Genomic DNA, 19,682 nt, shown 5'->3' with positions numbered 1-19,682 from the left:
GTTATAAAATGTCCTGATATGATGATTAAAGTGGCTCCATACTTGAACTTTCATGGAAATATCCTTTTGTGATTGTATTATATGAGCGCATTGCATGTATTTGCATGATACAGCTATGTCTATTGAGAAACGTTAATGGCTTTCTCCGGAGAAAAGGCACGGATCAACCAAATATACATTTTCACTTTAGCAACAGAAATTTTGGTAAGCATGCAAGGAACTAAAACGAACTAGAAAGAGGTAGAAAATGAGGAAACTTTGAGAGTTTCTATATCAGTATGAGGCACAATTATTACATTATAAATGCAAAAAAAAAAAAGCTACATTTTTACAACGCCTCAGAGTTGGGATTATTCACTATATTCAAAGATGTAATTTGCTCATTCTAAATGCACAAAATCTATCAATCACATAACAGTCCATGTAGATTAACATGAAATCACGACAATTTCTATGAATAACACTAAGCAATAAGTTAATAAAGGGCTGTTTAATGGTGTAACAGGCAGCCCCTTACCTTAATTTTTGTGTGTAAATTAGAAGAATTAATGCACAATGATCATGCAAAAGCATCAGACAATTTCAATGCAGTTTGGATGTAAATTCAATCAAAGCAAGTATAGCGGTGTTCTTATTTATGACGCAATGTTTGGATCAGGCATGACCCACACTACAGGTAACAGCGCATAATGTAGTGTCTATCACTATATTTTTGTATTACATTTCTGTAATTATTAGACAAGCTGCAACCAGCACCGGCAACTAAACCATCTATTTTTTTTGTTTAGGAAAATGATATAGCAATACCATTTACTGCAGAAATTGGTTATGTTCCAAAATATTTAAGGAAGCATTCAAAGACATCGTTTTAATGATCGGATTGGGTACCTAAAGACACAGTAATAGCACAGGGCACTATAAAGCAGAGAGAGCGCAAAGTGTCAGGAAGTGAAGAAGCTTCGCTTTCAGACAAGCCTTCCAGTCTTCATTAGACTGGACTGAGAACAACAAGGTGCAGCAAGATGAATTAAACCAAAATGTCAAAGTCTCTTTAATTGGATGATTAAACAAATTATCTCTTCTAACTTGAACGAAGACAAGGTTCTTTAAATTTCTGCAATCTACATCCAGTTACCCAGATAATATACAAAACAAATTATGAAGATGAGTTGCAAAGGGTTCAAATTCCTCTTCTTTGCACCTGGTGATTCTCCCTATAGAGATATAGCAGGGAAACCATCTGCGTGCTGGAGACAAGCCAGGCCACATGAGAACAGCCAATGTTACGATGTACTACGAATGATATGTCATTTTTGGCCAGTATCAATGTGATGAGGCAGCTGAATGCATCTCCCTTTTTTTAGCAGAGGGTGCAGGGATAAGGGAATCAGCAGCTGCATCATGAATTTTGAAGTTCAATCCAGTTTGATCAGTTCTAGCATGCTTAAAACTGCTCCGTACGCATGCAGAAGGATCAGCTGCTTTCAGCATCTTACCCTCATCCCTTCAAATCGTGACAAGGCTCTTAGGGGTCTCAAAGCTCTTAAGGTCCTAAGGGACTTAATGGCACCTAGTTCCGAGTAGCCCAAGGCATTAGCTACAAGGCTTACTAAAGAGACCTACACAGAAACAGAAAAGCAAAGAGAGGTTCCAGACTGTTAGAATGAAAGCCTAACACTGATTGAACAGCCTGGATTCAGGACTGGTAGTCCCAGCTGTCTAAGTCACGGGACAGAATCAACCTGGAAATAAACATGGTTGAAAAGGTGTTAGCACGGCAATACGGAGAAATATATGAGAATGAAGAAGGAACCACAAGGATAGACATTAAGGCCTGTTCAAGGCGGAGCGGACAAAATTCTTACCCGGGCCCATCACAGTCTCCTGGTGACAGCTGCTCCCATTAAATTAAGCCAGACAAATTAAAGGTACCTGTGAGAAAGAATACAAATAAACATATACAGGCCTCCTAAAAAGACGTCAGCTGGAATTTAAAGATGTGTATTGTGTAGCTAAACCGGAGTCATAGTCTTCCTCTCATTCTGGTATGTTTATATTACATTAATGGGGATTAAAGGCCAGTGGATTTCATGAAGGACTTCAAACACGTTGTCCTTAAAAAATACAACAAAAGTCAGGTCAGTTAAGCAGTTCCTCTTATCTGTTCTAATGACAGGTCCTCTTTAAATGCTACACGGAGTCGGTGTCACCTATACAAAGAAATGTTTACTCTCTGTCTTATATAGAAGTTTTGTCACCAAGTTTGTGTTGCAGTCTATAACTTTTTGCACTAAAGAGACTGGGTTCTTTCTTATAGGCTGGACACAGTGCATTCTCTGCAGAGTAAGACCTGTGGAACATAACAAATACAAAATGCAAATAGTCCTGTCAAATGGGAAATAGTTGGTTAATACAATAGTTTAGAGCTCATATTCTGAATAAAATATATATTTCTAAAAATAAATGTCTATTGCATCTTAGGCTTGCAAGCCCTAAACCTAAATCTAATAAACCACATGATAGGGGTAGTATGGTTTAATATCTTATGTACCCCGACATTGCTACAAGACGTATGTAATCATTCTTATTCTATATACTGCAGCCTCAATACAACTGTATGTCATTGTCTATTGCATATATTCAGCCCAAATATTGTTGTATCATTTTTGAAGATTGTTTAAAGGAAACTCCTTTTTTGCACAACATATTTAGGGGTTAAATCTACAAATAACTGTGAATATCTATGTCATTACTTTGCTTTGATTATCTCGTTCTGCTTTTAAAGCCTTTAAAAGGGTTGTCACACAACACACATGTATCCATATCCACAGGATACTTGTGTGATCGTTGGGGGTCCGAGCCCTGCTATAAGGAGAATGGGGAACCGAAAGTCCCCCGAAGTGCTCCATGAGAAGCATGGGACTTCCGGGGTCTGTGTCTGGCAGCTCCACAGAAATGAATAGAGCGCTGGTCGCGCTTGCGCATGCTTGACCGGCACTCCATTAGTTTCTATGGACACAGACCCCGGAAGTCCCAAGCTTCTCATGGAGAACATCGGGGGACTTTCGGCTCCCCATTCTCCTTATCGCTGGGGGTCCCAGCGGTCAGACCCCCAGCGACCACACATGTATCCCCTATCCTGTGGATAGGGAATACATGTGTTTTGTGGGACAACACCTTTAATGCCCAGGCCATTTTTTATTTCTTTATTTTCAGTTTTCCCTCTTCGCCTTCCAAGAGCCATAACTTTTTTATTTTTCTGTCAATATAGCCGTATGAGGGCTTTTTCTTTTATAGCGAAACAAGTTGTCATTTTAAATGGCAGCCTTTAATGTGCCATATACTGTACTGGGAGAAAACAGGAATTTCCCAATTTTTTGGGGGTTTTTCGTTTTTACGGCATTCACCCTGTGGTAAAAATTAAATGTTAACTTTATTCTGTCGGTCAATACAATTATGGTGATATCAAATTTATATAGCTTTTTTTATGTTTAACTACTTTTACAAAATAGAAACTTTGTTAAAAAAAAAAATTTGTGTCGCCATATTCGGAGACTCAAAACTTTTCAATTTTTCAGCTGTATGAGGGATTGTTTTTTGCTTTTTTATTGATACTATTTAGGGGTACATACTTTTTAATCAGTTTTTATTCCTTTTTTTGTAGTAGACATGGTGACCAAAAAAGAGAAATTCTGGCATATTTTTATTTTTTTTACGATGTTCACCGTGCAAGTTAAATAAAGTTATGTTGTAATAGTTCAGACTTTTACAGATAGTAAAATGTTTTGTTTTTTTTTAAATATAAAAAAAAACTTTTTTTTAACAGTTTTTTATTCTTTTTTTTATTAGTCCTCTTAGGAGACTTGAACCAGTTATTATTGGATCGCTTGCACAATATACTGCAGTACTTATGCATTGCAGTATATCGTACTTTATATTAAGACCGGCCTCCTATAGGAGCACAAAGCTTGCAGACCGCAGGTTCATCATTAGGTCCCCTGGCTGCCATGACAACCATAAGCACCCCGCGATCGCATTGCGGTGTGGGGGGGCGATAGGCTGTCAAAGGGGGCTGTCCTTCTTTCAACACGTTATTGTCGCTATTAACTTTAATAGACACCCACAGTGTTTGGAGCGGGCTTAGCCTGTGAACCCAATCCATACAACCATCCTCCCCCTATGTTGCACAGACACTGTTTGTGGTTGTGAAGGGGTTAATTACATGATGTTGTATTCTCTATTCAGACTGAATGCTAAATTCTTAATGCTGCTGAATTCCTGTCACCAGAGAGAAGTGCACTGTGGGATGTCACATGATAGTGAGCACAAAAACTAAATCCTAACTCCAAGGGGGAACCAGCAGAACTGAAAGGTAAAAAAAAAGTCATAAATCACTAGAAGATAAGTAAAAAAGAGTATTTAGGACTGTAGATTTATATCGATTTCAACAGTTCAAAAGGGGAGTTTTCTTTTAATTATTTTATACTTCTTAGGTTTCGTTCACATCTGCGCTAGGGCTCCGTTCCGACGTTACGTCTGAGCTTTCCGTCGTAATGGAGCCCTGATAGACACAAATGGAAACCATAGGTTTCCGTCTCCATTGATTTCAATGGTGACGGATCCGGTGCCAATGGTTTCCATTTGACTCTACTACGCTATTGATACCGTCAAAACGATGGAAACCTTGCACAACGGAGACAAACGGAAACCATTGGCACCGAATACGTCACCATTGAAATCAAGGGTGATTGAAACGGAAACCTATGGTTTCCATTTGTGTCTGTAAGGGCTCTGTTCCGACGAAAAGCTCAGACGGAACGTCGGAACGGAGCCCTAGCGCAGATGTGAACGAAGCCTTATACATTAGTTTAGTATTAATATCATTTCCAGACAGAAGTCGTCATTATAATGGATTACAATTAATTACAGCTTCCCTTAATAAATTTCCACATTTCATAAATGAATTGAATATGAGCTCACGTGCATGACAATAGTTTATATAAGTTACACAGGTAAAGAGTTATATTCAACCATTATTGCCCTAAGATAGTAACGTACAGTTGTAGAATTGCAGCCAAACCTTACGGCCTAAACTATTACACTAAGCTAGGCCTACAGAAATATCTGTCCATCCCAATGAACTTGAGCAGAGCTCAATATGTTTTAAAAACATTTAGAGCAGGTGGTGTAAAAAGCAAATTTAAAGCGGCTTTCCCATCTTAAAGGGGTTACTCGAGTTACTGAAATGTATGGCCTATCTTTAGGATAGGCCATCGAATGAGCGCCGCAGCCTCTTCATTGTTTACATGGTTCTTCTCTCCATTCGTACTTGCGAACGATCATTCCTGATTATTGGCCCGTGTGAACAGGGCAGCGATCAGCCGGCAAACTAAAAAAACACCCATTCCACGGCAGATCTCTTAGTTTATACTGGTGATAAAATCATAGCTGTCAGAAGCACATCTTCCCGTGTAAACAGGGGATGTACTGCCAAAAATGATGCAAACTGAGTGGGACCGATCATTTGTCCCCATACAGACAGCATCGGCCCGTGTCAAAGGGCCTGTTAACAAGCGCAGATCCACTGATATCTTTATGTCTGTAGCTACAAACAAGTGTTTTTGTCGGACTTATCATAAAGAAAGAAGTATGATTGAAAGGTTGATCCCCTATAATCATAACACAGAGTACTCAAGCAAGGGCTCACTTCTGTAGAAATGATGGCATTAAACCAGTAATAAAGAGTAAACCAGCCTTTCGACACGTCTGATAGGTGAGTGTCTGACTTGCTAATCTGTTTCCATAACTCACATAGACTTCAATGAAGAGAACTGTGCAGCCACCTCTCCATTTAGTGTCTGCCTATAGGTGGCTGACTGGCAGAATAGGAACCACCCCCATACCCCGTGGCTAGGTTATAAATGTCTTATAAACCTCTATAAACACTATGAGTTACTTTTTTTAATGTCATAATTTATACTAAAGTGCTTAAGTACCCTGTGTTATGATTGAAGGAGATTGACCCTTCAATCTACCATACTTCTTTCTTTATGACCTACATAAACACTTGTTTGTAGCTAGACATGAAAAGTGCTTTCCTCTATTGAGTCATCCTGATTTACTGTCCAGTTTGATTTATTTCTCCTCAACATCCCTCTACAAGATGTCCATCCATCAAATTCACTCCGAATCCCAAACTAGGGCCTGATTCTACCATCTCCCTCATGTCTGATAAGGCTCAGGGTGTTAGAAACAAGATCATTACACTTCATATTTCCTTTGATTAAATTATAATCGCCTGTACAAAAGAAAAGTTAAAGGGTTGCACATTAGCGTAAACCATAAGGTTCTAATACGTTGTCAACCAATTTAACTGGCAATTTTCCTTCTGCCCATAATAAAATAAACAGACTAAGCTATATCTTTAATGCGCCTTCATTCTGGTAAAAAATATAATAAATGATACATACATCAACAATGAGGAAGTCAAGCCAGCACCAGGCATTCGTGAAGAACTTGACAAATCCATAGGCCAGCCACTTCAGTAACATTTCCAGGATGAAAATGTAAGTGAAAACCTTATCTGCATATTCGAGAATCGTTCGAATGGTCTTGCGTTGTTCTATGTAGATATCTTCAAAGGCCTGTCAATACAAATACATTGGCTATGATATTCTATCTTTTGTAGAGGCCAGATGTAGATACTGCTACCTTAGGTTGTTTTTATGTTTTCCATGAAATGGTCTAAAAGAATGATGTACAAAAGATAGAATGATTCTCTAGGTCATTATTATTTGCATTGTTGCTGATCAAACCTAAGCTCTGTACCAAATCCTCATAGTACAGTGCTGTCTATATGGTTGTTGTGACATACAGTATGTTTGTAATTGTCCTTTCGTAGAATTATGTTTTTTATTATTATTATTAATGATAATGATTTAGCTTTTTTTTTTAAATAATATTATTCAGTCAATACTAATGGGTAAGCACAATGACTTCACATTTTGCATATTTACGACTGCCCCATATGACAAATTTATAAACAACAAAAACCATATATTTATTATTGATATTTCAATGCAATTTTCATTATATGGGCAAAGAGAGAAGAAAAAAATAGTAGTAAAATATATTCCATCCATCAATTAAATAAAATATATACACCAAATTCTGTTAACTTCTTGGAATCCAGGGTTTCCATTACACACTACTTCAATTCTAGCTTACACCACCAACATAGCGTGTATAACTTATACATAGTCAAGCTATACTGAGCATATGTCATTAATGTGATGTGCTATGTATATGTCACTCAACGCTCTTCTAAATAAAGCCTAAAACAGGATGAAGATAAATACAAAACTTACCAAAGCCCCGGAGCTCATCAAGATCATGAAGATGATAAAGGATTCAAACCAGTTGTGTTCCACTATAAGGAAACAGGTTTTCCGCAGGGTCCACCAAGTCTTTGCCCACCCTTCTTCTACACTGACTTGACAGCACTTGAAACGTGCCACACAGCCTGCACAAAATAAACAAGCTCTTTTCTTACACTGGCAAAGTGTGACAAGCTACAATAATATATTATACGTTAGATGTTATTGGGCAAGCAGTACGTTTACATCTTTATATATGATTTATATAACATGATACATAGATAATTGTTTAGTCAAATCTTGTTTTTGCTAATACACCAGTCTAAGTGCTATATATACTATATAGTCTATGTCACAAGACAATAAATTATGTATTTAAAGTAAAAAGCTTCCCAAAAAGCAGGGTCTCATTTCTTTTTTTAAAGCTTTGTAATACATACTCTTCTGTAATTTACCATATTAGACCATATTCAAGAGACCTCCCTCCATCAGTGAGAATAACATTTCCACTCAAAAAGTTAAAGCCATTCCGGCAAACCCATTAAAGGTTATTGCAACGCCACCAACACAGTGGTAAAATAGAAATATATTGTAAGTATAAGAACCCACCTTCTGTGAAGCAGTTATCTGGGTCCAGATATTCTTCCGGCTGTTCCACTGGAACTTCTTCTTCTTCTGGTTTTATGTCAATGGTGCTTCCTTCTGAAGAACTGGTGTCATCGAGTTTCTACAACAGGAGAAATAGTATAAACTTATTAGCAATTAGAAACAAATTAATAAACTATTTCTAAAACAACTGCTAATTGCCAAAAATATATTTTGTACTATAATTATTTAAAGAGGCTCTGTCACCAGATTATAAGTGCCCTATCTCCTACATAATGTGATCGGTGCTGTAATGTAGATAACAGTGGTTTTTATTTTGAAGAACGATCATTTTTGAGCAAGTTATGAGCAATTTTAGATTTATGCTAATTAGTTTCTTAAAGACCAACTGGGCGTGTTTTTACTTTTGACCAAGTGGGTGTTGTAAAGAAGTGTATGAGGCTGACCAATCAGTGACCAATCAGCGACCAATCAGCCTCATACACTTCTCATTGTTCCAGTCCAGCATGATCCACAGCAAAGTGTGATTGTGCAGTGGAAGAAGCTGGGCTGGAACAATGAGAAGTGTATGAGGCTGATTGGTCACTGATTGGTCAGCCTCATACACTTCTTTACAACAGCCACTTGGTCAAAAGTAAAAACACGCCCAGTTGGTCTTTAAGAAACTAATTAGCATAAATCTAAAATTGCTCATAACTTGCTCAAAAATGATCGTTTTTCAAAATAAAAACCACTGTTGTTATCTACATTGCAGCGCCGATCAGATTATGGAGGAGATAGGGCACTTATAATCTGGTGACAGAGCCTCTTTAAAGGGTATTCCCAGTGTACTCATTTATGGCACATTCATGGGCAATGCCAAATATGTCTGATAGATGCGGGTCCTACTTCTGACCCACACCTTTCTCCAGTACAGGGGTTATCCGACCACAACCAGCAAGGTGAGCAATGGCTTTCTCCATTCATTCCTATGGGAGTTATAAAAACAGCTGAGCCCGCTTGTTCCCGTGCTTAATATGCTTACTTTAATGCTTACGTTAGTTTGAAAAACATCCAAGTCCTTGGTATGCCCTCATATGTTTTTTTTTCTATCTTTGTAGTTTGCAAAACAATAAAAAAGAACTAGAAGTTTGTGCTGCTCTTCTTTTTAGCTCCCCAATAGCATTTAATGTTATTAGGGCACAGATACCTTCATTTTAAATGGTAAGCAAACTTTCAGAAAACTTCTGATATGTCATAGTGACATGTCAGAAGTTTTGATTGGTGGGGGTCTGAGCACTGAGACCTCCACCGATCACTAAAACTAAGCGGCAGAAGCGATTGGGTGAGCGCTGAGCCGCTTGGTTTCTGATCAGCTTTTCTCGGAAAGCCGAGCTAACGGTGTACGGACTCAATAAAAAGTCTATGAGCCCGTACACCAACTGCTCAGCTTTCCAAAAAAGCCGTTCAGAAACTAAGCGGCTCAGCGCTCGCCCAAGTGCTTCTGCCGCTTCATTTTAGCGATAGGTGGTGGTCTCAGTGCTCTGACCCCCACCGATTAAAACTATGACATGTCAGAAGTTTTCTGAAAGTTTAGTTACCCTTTAAGAGGATATAAATTTCTCTTTAAGGGGATTTAATTTTAAAAAAAAAAGGCAAACCACTCACATCTTTACTTCCTTCTTCATCAGATACACTACTGAAATCTTCAGTGTTAAGATTCTCAAAATCAGATTCTCCCACTGCAATTGGCACTTTGACTGTGAGGTTAGGGTTATGTATAAAAGACAAGTGATCCTCATCTATGACATATTTCTCCATACTGCTTCCTATACCACTGGTAGTGCCATTGCCATTCTTCTGATATTCCATATCTCGATTGATATCCTCCCCGGCATGATTTACTAAGCAGTGTTTTTTCTCATACATGTCATCCAAAGGTTTTTCATCAGCGTCTTTCTTCTTAAAGTGTGTTTGTATAAAGTTGTGTACTTTAAGTTTAATCCAAGCTATGCCTTTTTTGATGCGAATGGCTGATATCTGAAGGTTGTTCATTTCTCCATCATCATCGGTAGCAGCCAAATTGTCCGCACTGAATGAGCTCAGTAACAAAGCCAGGAACAGATTCAGGACCTAGAAGAAAGTGGGAAGGGATATTTACCTCAATATAGAGGACAAATCCAGTCAAATTGTCTTACATTATTAAGTAGTAGTATAAATCTGTACATTATGTAAATATATGCATTCGTGTGTAGAACTATAGAAATAAGTATGACAGAAATATTTGATGTTTCTGCATATTAGGTATCATTACTCTTTAAAAGATTATAGAATAAAAATTTAGCACCGCTACTAGAGAGGTATGCACAAAAATCAGAGTCCCATATCAAAACTTAGAATGGGCCTCACCCTCCCTTGGAAACAAATGTACTACTTTGGTTTTTATTAAAGATAATGCCCTTTTTAGAAATCCCCTGCATTTCTTCACACCTGCAGACAACACTATTTTTCCCGCCAAATTTGACAGAATTTGTGAAGGAGGCTCCGAACATATTATCCGAAGCAGATGTGAACATACAGATACTTCTGAACGTATAAAAGCTTGAAAATGAAATAAAGAGATAGTTTAATATAGATGTAAAAAAAAAATACATATACTAACCACTAAGTTCCCAATAACCATCACCATCATGAAGACACACAGACACATAGCCTGTCCTGCAACCTCCATACAGTCCCACATGGTTTCAATCCATTCTCCACACAACACTCGAAAAACAATAAGGAAAGAGTGAAAGAAATCATTCATGTGCCATCGTGGTAGAACACATTCTGGATTTATTTTGCAGACACAGTCCTTGTAGTTTTTGCCAAATAACTGCATCCCCACCACAGCAAAAATGAAGACGATGATGGCCAGCACTACGGTCAGGTTACCCAATGCACCAACAGAGTTTCCAATGATCTTGATCAGCATGTTTAGCGTGGGCCAGGATTTGGCTAGCTTGAAGACTCTCAGCTGTTGGTAAAACACAACAATTACTTTAATAAGTGATGAATATGCATAACAAGCCTATGATTCATATGAAATTTTCTTTATTAATGGTTACGTTTATTCACATTTTTCTTGTGCAGATTTTATCATTTGTATCTTTAGATAGAAGGATCATGCAGGAATCTCTTATCTTAACAGGCAGTATATTACTGCCTACTAAGGCTCTGTTCACACCTGCATTGTGGCTCCTTGTCACTTCGCTGTGACAGATCAGTCTCACAAAGAATATTAGTGGCCTGTCGAGGTTTCCATCTTTTGGAGACAAAAATAGTGCAGCATGAAGCGATATTTTTTGAGGAAAAAATGACGTAAACGGAGCCTCCAACATGGATGTAAACAGAGCTTGAGGCTATGCTTTCATTAGGGCTTTTAGATTTTAGTTTTTGAGGAACTTGACGGAGTCCAGAGGTCCGGCAGGATTTGTTGAAAAACGGATCTGAGGTAGCCGTCATGGCTCCATTATGAAGAGCCTAATTTCATATTTAGGCCGATGTTTTCAAAGGGCAATGGCAATTTATTGTCAGCAACATTTTTTGCTACAACCATTAGACCTTATTCACACGACAGGGTTTACCGGCCGGGTGACAGCCATTCATAAAACATCCGTCACACGGCCGCAGTAGGAACAGTAGACCCCTAATGGGGCTATTCACACGACCGTTTTTTTGACGGACCGGGAAACCCGGCCGTAAAAAAATGGGACATGCCCTATTTTCGGCCGTTCACCCGGCCCCCATAGAAGTCTACGGGGCCAGGTAATACACGGCCATCACTTGAATGTGCTCCAAGTGACGGCCGTGTCTTCTGTCACTCGCGTTCTCTCCTTCTCCTCCTCACAGTGCGAAGTGCATGTGAGGAGGAGGATGGTATTTTTTTGCTCCCTGTAGGAACGGAATCTCCAATCCCCGGCCACAGCTTCGGCAATGCTGTGGCCGGGGATTGGGGATTCCGCTCCAGGAGAAGTCCGTGACTTTATTGTGTCCATATATGGACACAGTGACGTCACAGACTTCTGAAGCGGAATCCCTGGCGATGTGACCGGGGATTCCGCTCCAGGAGAAGTCCCTGCCTTCACTGTCCATATATGGACACAGTGACATCTGAAGCGGAATCCCCAACGCTGTGGCTGGGGATTCCGATCCAGGAGAAGTCCCCCACTTCACTGTCCATATAAACTTCTCCTGGAGCCATCCCCTACAGGAAAGTAGGGGGGGGGCATCTATGGGGGATTACTATGTACAAGGGGGCTGTGTAGCACTACCTACAGGGGGGCTGTGTGGCATTACCTACAGGGGGCTGTGTGGCATTGCTTACAGGGGTCTGTGTGGCACTACCTACAAGGGTGTGTGTGGCACTACCTACAAGGGTGTGTGTGGCACTACCTACAAGGGTGTGTGTGGCACTACCTAAAAGGGGGCGGTGTGGCATTGCTTACAGGAGGGCTGTGTGGCATTACCTACAGGGGGCTGTGTGGCACTACCTACAATGGTGTCTGTGTGGCACTACCTACAAGGGGGTCTGTGTGGCATTACCTACAAGGGGGCTGTGGTTGTATCTACAGAGGGAAGTGTGTGGCAAAAAAGTTACAAATGAAATTCATCCGATTTTAAAGCGGACAGGGAAAAAAATGGATGCAAAACGGGTCAAAATCGGCCGTTAAAACGGCAACACGGCCCGGAACGGATGCAAAACGGCCGGGAAAAAGGGCCCAAAACGGCCGTTTTTATTGGCCGACACTCGGAACCCTGTCGTGTGAATAAGGCCTTATACCCTTCTCCTTTCTTCATTTTGTCCTAATTTTATTTCCCTAAAGACGTGTAATTTAGAATATGAGTATATTGAGAGAACATTGATTAGTTAGGGGTACAAACTACACTGTACTAGGGTGCATACCAAAGAAGGTTATTATTTACTTACTTAGCCGCTTGAAAAAAAACAGTCCGTGAGTCATGAGTATAGACTCTTCATTTATGCAGCGTTATTTTACACTATTAATTGATATAATTAAATTATTACATTATTACTTTTAGACTAAAATACTTTGGTAATGCAATCAATGTGCACCAGAAGAAGCTGGACAAGGCGAAACCCAGTGTCGGGCAGAAAGGGCTTGGCGTGTAACGTGGAGATGCTAAATATTTATGAGCACTTTTTACTTTGTCATTCTGTGAGTATATGGAATAAAGTACCGAAAGATTTTATCCAACACAGCGGTCTGTGCTATGTTTGTCTGCTTTTATCCTCTGCAGAACCACTTTATGTGAAGGCTGGGAGACCCGGCAGTAGAAAAATCAAGTGTGTTCCGTACTTCATCTACCGCATCTAACCTCCTTGATATTGGGGATGTTAAGGAACATTTCCTGGAGACAGTGTGTTGAATTTTTATCCGGACTATGCAGTGTGTACCCCTATTGCATATAATCTTTAGAAATGTTCAGCATTAGAATTTGCCTGACCATACTTGCATTCTATTTTGGATAAACCTAAAAATATATGACTTAAAGAAGTTATTATAGCATTTATTATATAGATGCTCCACTTCCCAAAAGCTGAAGGCAGAAGTCTGACTTCTGGCAAACACATCTCCACTCCCTATAGGACCACTGCTTAGCGGAAACTACAAGGAACAGGTATTACACTAGTGAAGGGCAGGGGATACAAATTGATCAGCACTCCTAAAACTTTATGATAAGAATTTTCCCATTAAGTATGCCTAAAAAGTCAAGAAGAAAAGCCATGATAGTTAGGCATAACTAGCAAAGAATGGGGAATCCCTGCTAAAAAATCATTGTACCACCAGGGGGCACAATTTGAAATAACAGTATTTATCTAATCTAAGAACGATTGTGAAAAGTAAGCATTATTATAACATACCAATCGGAAAGATCGCAAAACTGAGAGCCCCTCGACATCTTGAAGACCCAACTCCATTAAACTGAGAGACACAATAAAGCTATCGAAAATATTCCAGCCTTCCTGAAAGTAGTAGTATGGATCCATTGCAACCAACTTCAAAAACATTTCTGCTGTAAAAATGGCGGTAAAAACCTAAAAAAGAAGGCAAACTTATTTTAGAACGATAACATTCAACAGTTTGTTCAACACATTTCTATGTATATTTATAGTTTGCTTTAGGACCTTTCAAGTTGACTTTCAAAACTTAAAAGGCTTGTCTTATGTGGACACCCCTTTCTTAGATGGAAGACGTCGAAATTCCTGCGGATTTGCGGTACAGATTCCACCCCGCAAATCCGCTGCACTGTACAGTACAATTATTGACATGTGGATAGGGTTTTCAAAACTCCACTCACACAGTGAAAAAAATTCTGTGCGGAAATATGAGCATGCCACGAATATTCAAATCCCCAGCATGTTCATTGTTCTGCAGAAATCTTGCTAATTTATCCAGTGCTCAATGTATAGCGTGAAATCCGCAGTGAATCTGCTGCACAATCAGTGGCAAAATCTGAATGTAGGAATCCGCCACAGATTTTCGGTAACATTGTCACGTTGAGCCTGTCAAAGCAGTGGCCAGCCCTTGCAGTGGATCTCCACTCTCGCCCATAGATGTTGATCCCGAATGAGAGATCCCCCTCTATGAAGTACCTACACCCTAATATGGGACAACGACTCTAAGAAGTAACAGTAACCAGAACCGGTTTTATTAGATTAAGATACTTGAGACGCCCTATTAAAGCATAAAGGCTAGGAAAACCTTTCAATGGATTTTTTTTTTCCATTAAATTAATGTTTTTTGGGTTTTTAAGCACTTTTCTAATTAACCTTCCTTAAAAATTGTTTTTACTTTTTACCATAGAGCTTCTATATATTCTGTATACAAAGAAGCTGTATCGTTCTTTCTCAGCCAATTCTGTCAGTTCAGCTGAACTGACGGCTCGGCTGAGCGCGGGTCCTTTGTGTCTCTGACCACCTAATATCGATCACAACTAAGTTGACGAACTTAGATGAAGTGCGTTGGGGTAAAATGCACCAAACTTATTAAGAGGTGCACTCCTAATAAATTTATGGGGATATTGGGCTGTCCTAAAGCCAGAAAATGAAATCTACACCTGCTATAAGCAGGAGTAGATTTGCAACACCTTCTCGGGCTTTAAACTTAATAAATTATTCAGACTGATGTTGGATCTGCCCCCTCTAACCTCCCGCCACTTTTCTTGCCACTTTTCAAAAGTAGTGAGAGGAGAGAAAATATGATGTGTACCATAATTTGCAGTTTTTCTATGCCAAAATACTGTCACAAATCAGTTTCTGGCCCCCAGATCAGCATTTCCCAACAGGTCATTTCGCTACTGAGTTTATCCATTTATCCTCAAAGCATGAAAAGCTCATAATGGTCTAAGTATAGAAAGTTTTACTAAATAGTATGTACTTAAATTCTGAATTTTAAATATTTGCAGAATGCTTTTTATGAAGGAACTACTTTTTTTGCATTTAACTTCATATTCAGTTATACCAATAGTTAGAATAACATAAATGAAATAAACTTTTACCCTTAATAGACTCTAAATAGAGATGTAATGAACACTACAGGTGTTGACCTACCAGATTTCCTACATATAAGACGCCTTCAAATTGTTCAGTCATTGGGTAATGTTCCATGGCCATGAACAAAGTGTTAAGGACAATGCAAATGGTTATTGCCAAGTCCACGAAGGGATCCATTACAAACATGTTTATCATGGTCTTGATACGTATCCAGAGAGGGCTACACGTCCATATCAAATATGTGTCTGCAAACTTGTACCAACAAGGTGGGCACTTCCTCTGAGATTCTTCCAATTCTAGAAAAAGAAAATAATAGAATAGATTATGAGATATGGGTCATAGTTAGAACCCAGCATTCCCCACATAGGCTTAGTGTGAGTTGAACAGTACTAATGCTATGAAACACTATAGATTTACATTATTTCTTAAGCTGGCCATAGACGTGATAATTATCGATAACTATACATGGTTGTTTGCAATATTACAACTATGAATGAATTTGTTTAAAAACACAAAAAATGGCCATACTCACAAATTGGGCATGTATAATCCCAATAGGACGCAGCCAGGTCAAAAATGCTGCTGAAGGAAAGTGCACATGTACGTTTAAATAATAATAGCCACTCCCACTAGCCTTGAGGGGAGTGGCGTGTGGTGCATGGGATATGTAGTAAAAAGTTAATGAATAGTGTATAATGTGCAAGTAGTAATAATATGTGTGAAATATAGGGGGCAGTACTGAGTATAGTGAGTGGTGAATAAAGTGTAAAATATAGGGGGCAGTACTAAAAGGGTCAGGAACGTGAGTGATGCATGAAGTGTGGGTGCAGTGTGTAAAACATGGAGGGCTAATGCGTAAATCATGAGGCACAGCCTATATAGCCTGGTAGCAGCCTATTTGTAACGCCATGATAATACATAGAGCGGGCTGCCCTGCTTGCTATGCCAGACGGCAACACACCATGCTCTCCCAGCACTGAAGACCTGGCTGCGTCCAAAAAGTAGTAAATATTATACAAGCAAACATGGAAAATACATGGGGTATTGGTTGTAATTTTGGCCAAAAGAACGCAAGCTCACAATCCTCGTCACGGATCCCCACACTTGCGAGTCCCTAACTGGAACTTTTCGTTCCAAACTTGAAGCTACACCACAGAAAAAAGTGGGACATAGAATAGGATTAAAAACACAAAAAATGGCCATACTCACAAATTGGGCAGGTATAATCCCAATAGGACGCAGCCAGGTCAAAAATGCTGAATGAATGAATGAATTTGTTTGTATATTCAAACTTTTCATCTGCCCTATGACTGATCAGAACGAACAAAGGAATTGACTGCCAGCCAATGGACCCCATTGATTTTTGCTGCATTATTCTTGCCATCAAGAGTCACAGAAAACTTGACGAGATCCCCAATGGAAGGGCCGAACGCAGGTCTGAATATAGACTAACACAGTACAATAGGACAAGTTGGAGGATGACTGTTAACATGTCTTAATTCTTAAAATATTAGTGGAGCTTTTTTCTATTATGGTGTATCGTCTCATGTCTATGGTCAACTCTAATGTTAAAATCCCTGAGCGACCGGTCGGCAGATATACACCTCACATTTCAAAAGCAGGTTTATCACATACTGTCGTGAACTAGTGTTTATAAATGTTCTCTAAAGTCAGCCCTAGACATCATATTGTTATAGGCACAAACTGTAAAGCTGGCCGTAAGTGCAAAGATTGGTCACAATAAAACAATCAGTCTGATATAGTTAAAATCTGAAAACTCATATGGAAAAGGGAATACACAAAATTATATTTCCCATATTACTAATGATTTTTTTTATGTATTATATCATGCATTTACATTGTCCCACATGTATTTTTCTTAATGTATTTTTCTTAATGTCTAAAAATAAATCCTACTATTGTCGAGTTTACAACTAATACTCTCAACTAGTGAACTTCATCATTTTTAAAGCATGAACATTAAGTGTTCCAACCAATGGAGCAGACGTGAAATGGTCAGAACCGATTGTTTTTTAGTACTGATACCGTCAGGCATCAATTCCGGGGAGAGAAAATAAATGGTGAAGTTTGGATTAGATAGATAGATAGATAGATATGAGATAGATAGATAGATAGATAGATAGATAGATAGATAGATAGATAGATAGATAGATAGATAGATAGATAGACAGATATGAGATAGATAGATAGATAGATAGATAGATAGATAGATAGATAGATAGATAGATAGGAGATAGATAGATAGATAGATAGATAGATAGATAGATAGATAGATAGATAGATAGATAGATAGATAGATAGATAGAAAATTATTGGATCCACATTGCCTATAAATCAAATAACAGCTGTTCCCCAAATAATCACATGGAAAGTGTCTTGTACCTTCCACCAGGGTCTGTGTTAGGACACTCAAGACACTATTGGCTCTATTCTTTTTCCCAAATGAAGCATGCAGTTGATCCATAGACACTCGGAGTGACCCAGACGGCTTCTTTTTGATCTCCACCTCTGTTGTAGGCTGTAAAAAATACATTTAGTTAGACAAGAGGGGATGGAAAAATGTATATCCTGCCGATTTTTTAAGTAATGCTAAAAAAAAAAGTAAACTGTAATAAGCCAACCAAGAGGTGGTATAAAGTTAGACAGAAGTTTCTAAAGGTGCACCAAATTTGTTTGGCGCATCTAGTCTAATTCTAAAGTTGTCTAATTTGCCCCAATGTGGTTTTGTGGTTTTTAACAACTGAACATTGTTAGGGCATGACCACACATGGCGGAATTCCTCCGCAACTGTCCGCATCAATGCCGCACAGAATCTGCGTTGCAGATTCTGCAGCGGATCTGCACAAAATGTGCAGAAAATTGATGCGGACTGGCCGCTGCGGACTGCAGGAAAAGTGCTTCTCTTCTCCCTATTCAGTGCAGGATAGAGAGAAGGGACAGCACTTTCCCTAGTGAAAGTCAAAGAAATTCATACTTACCGCCCGTTGTCTTGGTGACGCGTCCTTCTTTCGGCATCCGGCCCGACCTCCCTGGATGACGCTCCAGTCCATGTGACCGCTGCAGCCTGTGCTTGGCCTGTGATTGGCTGCAGCCGTCACTTACACTGAAACGTCATCCTGGGAGGCCGGACTGGAGACAGACGCAGGGAGTTCTCGGTAAGTATGAACTTATATGTTTTTTTACAGATACATGTATATTGAGATCGGTAGTCACTGTCCCGGGTGCAGAAACAGTTACTGCCGATCGCGTAACTCTTTCAGCACCCTGGACAGTGACTATTTACAGACGTCTCCTAGCAACGCTCCCGTCATTACGGGAGCCCCATTGACTTCCTCAGTCTGGCTGTAGACCTAGAAATACATAGGTCCAGCCAGAATGAAGAAATGTCATGGTAGTAAAAACAATACGCTCCGCAGCACACATAAGATCTGCGGACTTCATTGCGGAATTTTGACTCTCCATTGAAGTCAATGGAGAAATTCCGCCATGAGTCCGCAACCAGTCCGCCACTGCTCCGCAACAGACAGAGCATGCTGCGGACAACAAATTCCGCTCCGCAGCCTATGCTCCGCAGCGGAATTGTACGCATCGTGTAAACGAACACTGCTAAATTAAAGTGAAAGTCAATGGAGAAACGGCTCCGCTGCGGATTAACGCTGCGGAGTGTCCGCAGCGGAATTTAAGTGAAATTCCGCTATGTGTGAACCCGCCCTTAGAGTTTACTTGCAGTCACTAAAACTGAGGTGAATTAATGGAGGATATATCCTAAAATACCTACAACTGGACTAGAATTATCTAACATGAATGATGGCGTGCTGGATGTGCAGTTTGTTACAATGGGCCTCTTGTACGCCCAGCCCGCCATCAGTGCTAGACGTGATCTTTTATCATTACAAATGAAAGCGCTCCTGATGAGGCAGGGGGTGATTGGTCTGCTGGAAAGCATAGAAGGCAGCTCAGACCAGAGAATGAATGAAGTCATCGTTGCGGAGTAGAATATTACATACAGTATGTATTCAGTAAACATCAGGGAGGAACGAGGTGATCAGGCCAGGAAAAACAGAAGGGAAACAGCAGTATTAGGCAGAACTGGATAGGGAAACACTAATGTTCTTGCTGCGGTTCGCTCTATTCTGTCA

The 19,682-nt window shown here is 39.6% G+C and overlaps 1 protein-coding gene across 7 annotated transcripts in view; it reads right to left on the bottom strand.

The window, feature by feature from the left end:
* Positions 1 to 19,682, bottom strand: part of SCN8A (sodium voltage-gated channel alpha subunit 8) — a 169,210-nt gene that overhangs the window by 12,287 nt on the left and 137,241 nt on the right. For 4 of the 7 annotated variants that reach the window (XM_075851927.1, XM_075851926.1, XM_075851928.1 and 1 more), the window contains exons 13-21: positions 17,926 to 18,061; positions 15,580 to 15,818; positions 13,891 to 14,064; positions 10,624 to 10,980; positions 9,630 to 10,094; positions 7,986 to 8,103; positions 7,368 to 7,522; positions 6,471 to 6,644; positions 1,497 to 1,619 (exon numbers count right to left, since the gene is read on the bottom strand). In XM_075851927.1, coding sequence (XP_075708042.1) covers positions 1,497 to 1,619; positions 6,471 to 6,644; positions 7,368 to 7,522; positions 7,986 to 8,103; positions 9,630 to 10,094; positions 10,624 to 10,980; positions 13,891 to 14,064; positions 15,580 to 15,818; positions 17,926 to 18,061 — 1,941 coding nt within the window. The remainder of the gene's footprint in view (positions 1 to 1,496; positions 1,620 to 6,470; positions 6,645 to 7,367; positions 7,523 to 7,985; positions 8,104 to 9,629; positions 10,095 to 10,623; positions 10,981 to 13,890; positions 14,065 to 15,579; positions 15,819 to 17,925; positions 18,062 to 19,682) is intronic. The other 3 variants (XM_075851930.1, XM_075851932.1, XM_075851931.1) reach the window with 1 other exon arrangement.

Source organism: Rhinoderma darwinii, chromosome 2, assembly GCF_050947455.1.
Source record: "Rhinoderma darwinii isolate aRhiDar2 chromosome 2, aRhiDar2.hap1, whole genome shotgun sequence".
In the NCBI taxonomy this organism is placed as follows: Eukaryota; Metazoa; Chordata; class Amphibia; order Anura; family Rhinodermatidae; genus Rhinoderma; species Rhinoderma darwinii.
The sequence above is the reverse complement of the archived record's forward strand: the minus strand, read 5'-3'. Positions and strand labels throughout refer to the sequence as shown.